This window comes from Lupinus angustifolius, chromosome LG01 (assembly GCF_001865875.1).
Source record: "Lupinus angustifolius cultivar Tanjil chromosome LG01, LupAngTanjil_v1.0, whole genome shotgun sequence".
NCBI classification, from domain to species: domain Eukaryota; kingdom Viridiplantae; phylum Streptophyta; class Magnoliopsida; order Fabales; family Fabaceae; genus Lupinus; species Lupinus angustifolius.
This window is the reverse complement of record NC_032009.1, coordinates 22,768,542-22,778,312: the sequence shown is the minus strand read 5'-3', so window position 1 is coordinate 22,778,312 and position 9,771 is coordinate 22,768,542. Positions and strand designations below refer to the sequence as shown.

General features: G+C 35.0%; 2 protein-coding genes across 2 annotated transcripts in view; both read right to left on the bottom strand.

Annotated features, from left to right (window-relative positions):
* Positions 3,520-9,012, bottom strand: LOC109356327. Its single transcript, XM_019599653.1, has 13 exons — positions 8,530-9,012; positions 7,630-7,782; positions 7,317-7,529; positions 7,141-7,230; positions 6,904-7,017; positions 6,550-6,819; positions 6,100-6,256; positions 5,864-5,941; positions 5,613-5,713; positions 5,081-5,251; positions 4,556-4,630; positions 4,357-4,461; positions 3,520-4,092 (listed from the first exon to the last, which is right to left on the bottom strand). Exons 1-13 carry the CDS (start codon positions 8,917-8,919, stop codon positions 3,751-3,753), a joined length of 2,259 nt encoding a protein of 752 aa, XP_019455198.1. The 5' UTR covers positions 8,920-9,012; the 3' UTR covers positions 3,520-3,750.
* Positions 3,547-9,771, bottom strand: part of LOC109356333 (probable serine/threonine-protein kinase PBL8) — a 23,796-nt gene continuing 17,571 nt past the window's right edge. Inside the window, exons 6-7 of the mRNA XM_019599660.1 lie at positions 8,067-8,076; positions 3,547-3,552 (exon numbers count right to left, since the gene is read on the bottom strand). The gene's annotated coding sequence lies outside the window, so the exon portion shown is untranslated. The remainder of the gene's footprint in view (positions 3,553-8,066; positions 8,077-9,771) is intronic.

Genomic DNA, 9,771 nt, shown 5'->3' with positions numbered 1-9,771 from the left:
AGGCAGGCTAGGGCACAAGTACCATGGGGCAGGTACGAACTCGTGGACCCTATCCACGAGTTTCAGGAAGTCGTGGACCCCATCCACGACTTCCAACCCTATAAATTGATCCCCACCCCACACTCATTTTCACACCTCACACCAAGCATCCGAAATTCCTAAATTCCCCTCCTCTGTTTTTTCCCGAATATTCTTCTCAAAAAATGGAACATATTGGTCCAGGTCCTATTAACCCCTCCCTTCTCACCCTACAAAAAGATCATGTATCCACCAACATTTGGAATGGTGGAGAAGTGACTTTTCGAGCAAGGTACAATTTTTGGCATAACTTACCTTCTGCACCCGTGTTAGAAGTTATTCGTAACACGGCATTTGGGCACATACTAGATATCGGAACTATCGAAATCAACAACCACCTCATTACGGCGTTAGTTGAGAGATGGAGGCCGGAGACTCACACCTTCCATCTACCAGTTGGCGAGTGCACAGTAACTCTCGAGGATGTTGCATACCAACTTGGTTTGCCAATAAATGGAGCTCCTGTTACTGGCGTTACAAGTGCAAATTGGGAAATGATTTGTCTCAACTTGTTGGGTGCAATCCCAACTGACAAACAAATTATGGGTCAAAGAATCCAAATGAGTTGGCTCGACTCAACATTTGCGGTTCTACCTCCACATGCTGATGATGTTGTTATTGAGCAACATGCAAGAGCGTTTATATTACGCATGATTGGAGGCTTCCTCATGCCAGATACATCAGGATCACGAGTCCACCTGATGTATCTCCCATTGTTGGAGGACTTGTCTCAAACATTCCAATATAGTTGGGGTTCAGCGGTATTGGCGTGTCTATATCGTGGAGTATGTCGTGCGGCACTTATAAGTCACCAAATTGAAATCGGTGGCTGCTTACATTTACTACAGTCATGGGCATATGACCGCATACCAATGCTAGCTCCAAGAGTACACAACAACGACTCCCAAACTTTCCCTTTAGTTCAAAGGTATATTTTTTTCCATTATTTTATTAATAAAATTCTTCAAATTACAATAGTTTTTGTTTGAAATTATTCATATAATAATAACTACCAATAACATTACATTTTAGGTGAGCGCAACATCTAATCGCCACCAACATCCCTGGTCATGCAACGAACATAATACGGTCAATGTTGGATCGCTTGCGCATTGATCAGGTAATTTCTTCAAATTCAAAATTTTAATATATTTACTATTATTTCTAACTATTCTTGTATTCATTAATTACTAACTTTTTTTATATATTAGTTTGTGTGGACCCCATATAGGAACATTACCTATGTGGGCCCCATACCTGATGTAGTCAGAGCACGTGTACCACTCATATGCTTTTCACTTGTTGAGTGGCATGCTGCTGATAGGGTGATGAGACAGTTTGGTCTACAACAACCCATCCCAGAAGATCCAATTAATCTGGAGAAACAACACAAGATGGATCTACGTGGGAAAAATGACTACAACTGGCCTCAAAAGCATGACCAGTGGATTCAGGTTTGGAATAACCGGGAAAACTATGTGGTCAACGGTTTTCCCGATAACCAGCCTTTGTACCATTACTCGCAGTATATGCAATGGTACTTACAAAGGACGAGGAAATACATATCTCCAGATGGAGCATATTCAGCCGGATCGGTAATAACATATTATTTTATTTTATTTTATTCTATTTTATTTTCTTTTCACATATTCTAACAAATTCAATTTTTCCATTTATTCAGTACAATTTTATCAAAATGATTCGGGATAGATGTGCTCCTACAAATGTGTTTCCAAATCCGTTGCAGTCATTGAATGACGTCTATCACAACTGCAATGAGATGATGCAAGCATTTGCTCAACTAATTCCAACCGCCTTCTCCTCAACTACTTCTGAAGCTCCTCCTCCACAACACTTCCAAATGCCTTTTGCACCTGAATATCAACAATATGAGAGTCAAACTCAGACGGATACTTTTCCGCAGGCATACACTCAGACTCCTGCTCCTCAACAACAACAACAACATCCGTTTGGGTTTGAACCTTACGGAGCAATGGGTGACTACTCCTTCTCTCAATTACCATCATCTTCACAATTTCAAGGAATGCCATCAATGTTTGGCACTACTTCAAATACTCCATTCTCGGCATTCAACTCTCAACAATATTATCAGCCGACAATGCCTTCCCAAACAAACGATGACGATGAAGATGATGACGATAGTGAAGACGAAGACGAGGAGCAGCCACAACTGGTTAGAGGTGGAAGACAAAATCAATCGCAACAACAACAACAACTAAGAGTTCAACCACCTCGAAGGAGAAAGGCACCTGGATGTGGAACATCATCTCATAGACGTCATTAGGATATTTTTTTTCCCGCTAATCAAATGTATTTGAATTTTAAATTACAATTTATGAAACTTTCTTCCATTTCCAATTCCATTTTTCTTATTTTTTTAATTTTAACTTACAAATTATGACAATTCCAAAAAAATAAAAAAATACCATACTAAAAAATTACAAAAATACATTAACTTAACTAAAATTATAACATGTTAAATTACCATACTAAAATACAAAAATAATCATTTAACTAAAATTACCATGTTCAAAATATATTTATTTTATAACTTAAACAAAACAAAAAAAAAGCACGTAAAACCATATAACCCATGCAAACTCGTGTATGGGGTCCACGACACTGGAAGTCGTGTACCCCATCCACGATTTCAGTGAGGAGAGAGAAAATTAAAGGGAAATCGTGGGTCTGGTCACGACTTTCCCCTGGAGTCGTGCCTGTCATCCACGACTATGCCAAAGTCGTGGACCCCATCCACGACTTTCAAAAAACTACCCCAATCCCGTAATTATTTGAAAAGGTACCCCAAAGTTGGGATACTGTAGTTTGACTACCCCAATCCCGTAATTTTTCCAAGACCACTAGGAATTTTGTAAGAGTTTGGCTAAGAATTTTCCTTATACGAACTAAAACTGTAACATGAGTATTGAAAAATTAAAACTTATATGATTAATTAGGACTCTGGTTTTTTCTGAAAAGATATTGAAGCAAAGGTCGCATATGGAAGGGAGGCAGGGATCAAAGTTTCAAACTCCAATCACTTTTACTTGTTACATGTAAGATAAAAGACATTAATATTTGTAGGATTTTGATAAAAGTCTAGCATTTCATTGGGAATAAACACATTTAAAACTTTGAGCACCACTGGAATTGATTTTCCAATATACACTTGCTCTATTTTAACTCCATATTTTTTATGAGCATTGCACGCATCATAATTTTATCATAATAAAGTTTGCTTGCACTTATATATCAAAATTTGTCATTTTTTCATTTCTTTTTTAATAGAAAGTTGTCAAGAATGCTTACTCTTGTTTTCTTAATTTAAAGAGCAAACATCTATTCAGATTTCAGACCATAATTATATTCTTATGTAATAAGCAGGAAAAAAACCATTGCAGGGGAAGTAACGAAATATTGAAGAGAAAAATGCTTCCTTAATTGCAGATAACACGTGGTATAATATACCTTCAATCTTATTCTTTTTAGAAGTGTCTAATTTAATTACATTCAATTGCAAGTTTAAACTCGCAGCATTATTCTCAGAGAAATGCTATACAACACAATTCAAGCAAGAAAAGGAACCCATACACATTTCCAACATACCAATTATACAAACATCAATTCTTGAGCAATAAAAACAATGTGATTTCAGCCATCATTTCCAGAACAGCATATCTCTGAACAACATGTGAGACAGCCAAAGCATCCTACAGCAATGAAAAGCTGAGTGAGTGTAGTTGCACATTGGTTGTTCATCATAGAACAGCACTGGATGCAACATGGGCAACAGCAGAAACCACACAAGGTGCTGCAACAATTTGAGGCAGCTTTAAAGATTGCAGCCACTTCAGGCAATTTGGTTTCATATCCTGGAGGAGTATTTTCAGCAGTTGCGGTCAAGTTTCCGAAGCCAATGCCTAAGTGAGGGAGTATAATTGTTCTTTGGCCTTGGATGTTTGCCTCGTGCTGACCATGGTTATTTTTTGACACCTATTTGCAAATAACAACATAAGCAAATAAATAGGGAAAAAATGGACTATGAGATTTCAATTAAAACAGACATACCAACATAGTTTTGAAATGTATAAGTTATATCACCATACATCTAAATGCAGAAAGGAAATATCTCTAGGCTTCAAGGACAGGAACTTGATTTCAAAAGACATGTTGCATTTAGACACAAATTCAAATGGAAGCATTGTTTAATATCAAGTTTATTAGAGAAAATGCTCAAAATTTCTCATTCATACTTACTTTAGTTTCAGCTGATTCCTTGACTTTCTTTAGATGATCATCCTCAAGTATTATCATTTGTGTATACTCGGAAAGGAAGCCAGTCTGCAGACTCAGTTTTGCAACCTGCCAAATAAGTTGTGGCATTGAGAAACATTGTTTACTAAAAAGAGACAGCTGAATATTCCATGTAAAGTTATATCATAGATTAACAACAGACCTTCTGTTCTAATTGTTTGTTTTCTGAAAGCCATGCTTGAGCAGTTAGATACTCTATTTGATCTCTTGCAGAAACCTGTTTAAGAAGAAATAGAGGATAGAATGGAAAATTAATAATAGAGGAAATGGAACAGAATGGTAAAGATTGTGCGCATTCACTTATAAAGCAACAATCTAAGTAAAGATGCAATGAGCATATCTGCAAGAATAAGATTGAGCAAAGAAGTGTTTATGAATAATTGGCACACCAAGCCATGTTTCTTCCTTTACCCACAGAAAAATAAAATAAAATCATTAATTTCTTTAGATCCCAATAATGTTAAAACTTCATAAAACTATTAACTTAAGCTTTATGAAAAAACAGATTCTTCAAAGTTCAAAGAGGTGTTCTCACAGTACCAAATAGCTCTGCAGCACCCACCCATAAGCAAAATTTGTAACCTCTTGTCAGTAAATTGGAGATATAATTTTGAAAACACAAAAACTTGAATTATAACTTAGTACGTTAAGTGGTAGAGTACTTTACCCTTTGTAGTGGCATGTCCTTAGCCTTTTGTATCTTCATATCTATTGTAAAATTACTGAAATCAGCCAAGACACCTTTAACTTTAAGACTCTCAGGAAAACTTCCCTTGTATCGGCCAGATAAAACTAGTGGACCCTCTGATGAAAGATCTGGAATATGAGAAGGGTATACCTATTGCAAACATCACAGATAATGTCATGAGAGAGAGAGAGACAAGTTCCTTGATTGAGTGAAAGTGCATTGATGATGATTACTTTATACAAAATTCACAGCCTATATATAGGTGATGTAAGTACAAACGGATGATGATTAGTATACACTTAATGCACAGCCTATATTAAGATAGACATGCAGCATGCAGATCAGATTTTGAGCTTGGGCTATGGAAAATGATTAAGAAGAACAGAATCAAAATTTTGAAAGATAAACTTTGAATGGCATAATACATATCGGCATGTATTTAGTAATGATCATGGGATGAGTGAAAGACAGGGAGTCAATTCAATCAAGCCAACCATTTGGACGATTTTACCTCAAATTCATCAAGCTCATCAATTATGTCCACTTTTATATTTGCAAGAATGAGAGATGAAGCTTTGTCGAACAACGACAGCATTTGAGGCTTCACCAAATCTGGCAATTAAAAAAAGAGAGACAGCTGTCAAAATAGTTGTAAATGCAGAAAGCATAAAAAACTCGGATACCATCATCAGATAAACTTCTTGTGTTTAAAAGCAGAAAGCACAACGCTAGTTATTGCATTATGTTAAATTCAGAACTCACCTACATCCAATGCTGCATCATATTGTCCCCTACCAATCATTGCAAGCATCCGCAAGAAGTAATGATTGCAGAATGCACCTGGGGTTGAATGAGGTATTACGGTTTAAATAAGTGATAGAATGAAGAATTTTTATAGCAGCCCACAAGTAAGAAAAGAAAAGAACTAAGAACAAGATCTTTACAGAATTTATTAAAAAAATAATGGCTATATGTTGCTCAAATACTAGAAACCATACCTATTCCAAAAGTATAAATTCGCGGGCATATTGACTCTCCATTGATCATATGATTCTTTACCAAAGTACAAATTTGTTTCTCATCTTCAACAGTTCCATCTGTAACTAAGAAAATTATTGGAACTGAACTTCTAGCGCTGGATAGCATTTCTAATGCCTGAAAAAGAAAAGGCAACAAATATATAAAATACACTCTACCCAGTGATAGAGGACATAAAACAATTACAATGATCATCAATAATACATGACCTAAGCTAGCCTGAGAATACATAAAGATGTAACAGGTTCTGAGGAATGGGTTCTCCATGCATCAAGTTGAGCAGAGATTGATTTGTAATTTCAGTACATTACATTTTGGTTCAGTAAATGACTACTGGTCAATAATCTCATGTTTATGAAAAACAGTATGAATATGAAAGGTATAAAAACAAAATGAATATTTGAAGGTACCTTGTTTAAGGCATGCGAAATGTTTGTAGCACCTGCAGCAACAAAGTTAGTCTTAATCCACTCATTTGCCCTTTCAACAGCATCCTTGGAAGCCAACTCCATTGATTTTGAAAATATATAACTCTCTCCGTTGAAGGCTATAATACTAAATGAATCATGAGGATTAAGCTTAGAGAGAGCCTCCGATAATGTATTCTTTGTGTCATCAATTAGCTTTCCCCGCATGCTTCCACTGATGTCAATAATGAATATTATGTCCTTTTTGAATACCTAAATATAGAGGTGGACCAGAAGTGAGCATAAAAGGATAACTTCAAAATATATATATACGAAGTTTACAGATATTATACAAACCTTACTCTGAATATCTCCAGGAGAAAGAGAAATGTAGAACATCTCTCTTTGATCAAAATCATGAGCAGATGCAGATTCCAAAAGAACAACACCATTTATATGACTTGAGGGAACCTAAATAGATATAATGTGCTAATCAGACAACATTGTAAACAATAAGACAACCTTTTTCTTGATAAGATACTCTTTTAACAGCTAAAAATATGAAGAAAAAAATAAAATGGCCAAGGATCTTACAGCATATGAAAAGCAAAAATCAGAGTTTGACCATGAGAGAACTTCAGAATCATATAAGAAACCCATACTCCCAGCATGACGCCTCACTTCCTGAAGAATCGGGATCAAATGGTTAATTGTTTATATCATGTATATTTCAACCATATTCCCACAAAAAAACCCAATCAAATGTTAACCTTTAGGGGGTGGCTCATTTTCTTGCATAGAAGCTCACTCCCAGCAATAGCATTCACATTTATTTGTATCTTTTCTCGTTTTGATACTGTCTTCGCTGCCGGGTTGACAAAATCAGGGAAGGTAAATGGTACATTCAAAGAGAACTGACCATCAAGGTATACAATTTTCTGAGACCAACGCATTTTAATTGATAAAATTGAACCCCCGTCAATCTGTTAGAAGTTTTACAATCACAGTTAGTAAGAGGAAAAGCAGCATCACAGTAAGAGGATATAGAAATCAACAACCTTTAAACATAGGCTACCTAATTACCTTCGGTATAGTTAAAGTTAGAATATTGGACTTGAGAAAGCCACCATTTTGAGCTTGGATGCCACTTTGATTCTCATTGTTGTCATCCATAAGAACAAGTTGAGTAGAATATGATTTGTCTGGAGCAGTAATCTCAACACCTAGAATTGAACCCTGCTAGCCAAATGATATCAGAACACAAAATCTGCAACATATTAAAACATTAATGAGGTTGAGGTGGAAGCCCATTGCTACTCTAGATGAATCCAAAATCATCTTTTTTGTAGTTGTAAAAAAAACATACTCCATGAGTTCCTTAATTCCTTTCAAATAGTAAAACAAAACACACACAAAAAAGTCATTTTTAGTCGTTCACAATCTAAGAGGTTCAGAAGATTTATAGAAATTTTTTAAATAACTAATGAAAACAACTTATCACCTTTTTCTAAGCTCTTTTTAGCTTCAATAACTTTGTTAAAAAAGTTTAAGAAAATAAGTTATTTTTAATTTATTTCACAAAGTTTATTGTATAAGGGGCGTTAGGAAGATGAAAAGATGCTATTTTGGCTTAATAGAATATGAGGATACGAGGAGAAGATGAATACTTTCTAATTTTTTAATTAATTTTTTTTTTAAATTATGGTCGTTAAAACTTTTTTCTCCTAGTGTCATAATTTTCATTGACTAATGGACCTCTGATATAGGAGAGGATCAGAATAGCTTATCAAAATAAACTTAAAAATATCTTATTCTTCTCGGTCAGTTTACTATAATAAGCTTGTCTTATGAAAAAAAGTTCTTTTTAGCCGATTCCAAAATAGCTTTTTTAAGTAAGCACTTAATTAAACTACACCCTACATGGCAAGATACTCAATTAACTAAAATCATTGACCAAAGAGGAAGGAAAAAAAGAAGAATCACCTGTTTGGATATGGGAATAGCAAGACGGCAATCACAGGCGCGGCTTGCCATAATACAATGAACCCTCCAAGAACCATTCATAGTGATGAACGCTGTATCCATATAACAATCAATTTCCATCTCAATTCCCTTCATTTCAATCGGAATCAACGCCGGAGGATCACACCTTCCATACACGTACGGTTGGTAGCTCGGAATATCTGGATTATCCACAATTCCTGGATCGTCGATCACCGCGTAAACCATCGGCGCCGTTGGAAGTAAGGAATCCGGCGACTTCATCATCGGCGCCGGCAACTTCGGCGGCGCCACCGCCCTGTCTTTTCCGTAGTTTATTCGTTTGGATAGCCTTAGACCGTCATCAACCGCTCTCGAAAATTCTTCAGCCATTAACGACACAGAGAGAGAAATTGTTCAAAGTTTTCGATGTGAAGATTGGTGAAGAATAAAGTAAGAAATAAGAAAAGAAGAAAAAGCAGCACATGCATTGGAATCAGAAAATAAAAAGGATACGGAATTTGGTGTGAAGTGTGGGGCCCAAATAATTGTCCGTTGAGGAAGGTGTTTACTGTTTAGTGTGGGGTCCACTAGTTTTCCGTTATAGCCATTTATCTAGTGGCACATGTATAACTGCGGTGTCGGCGATTGGAATACACATTTGGATTTATTTATCGGTGGACAACTATAAAGAAATAGTTGCTCCTTAAAGCACTTTGGTCTTTGATCACATGTATATTAGGATTGACTTTTATTGATTACCTGTAATAATTCGCTAATAATTTTTGTATTGTAGGTTTAATCACTTTAGTCGTTACGAAATACCTATTATAGTGACAATAATGATTGATTGATTAACTAAAATAATTCACATGTATCCATGATTGATATCATAAAGTATTTAATTATTTTTTTAATTAATTGATAAAAATGATTATTATAACAAAGTCTAATATTTTTGTTTTATTTTATTTTTAAGGCAAGTTATATATTTTAAAAAATTGTCAAGTGTTAGTGATAATTATATAATTTTAATTTTAATATATATGCCTTGTTATTATAAAGTTTTTACAGTTATATTATATGTTATTCAAGTACTTATTTTTTATTAATTAATGAAAATGATTATTATAATACAAGGTTAACTTTAATATAAAAAAATTAAAGCAAGTTACACATTTTTAGTAATTTGTCAAATATTAGGGATAATTATATAATTTACATTTTAATATATATATATATATA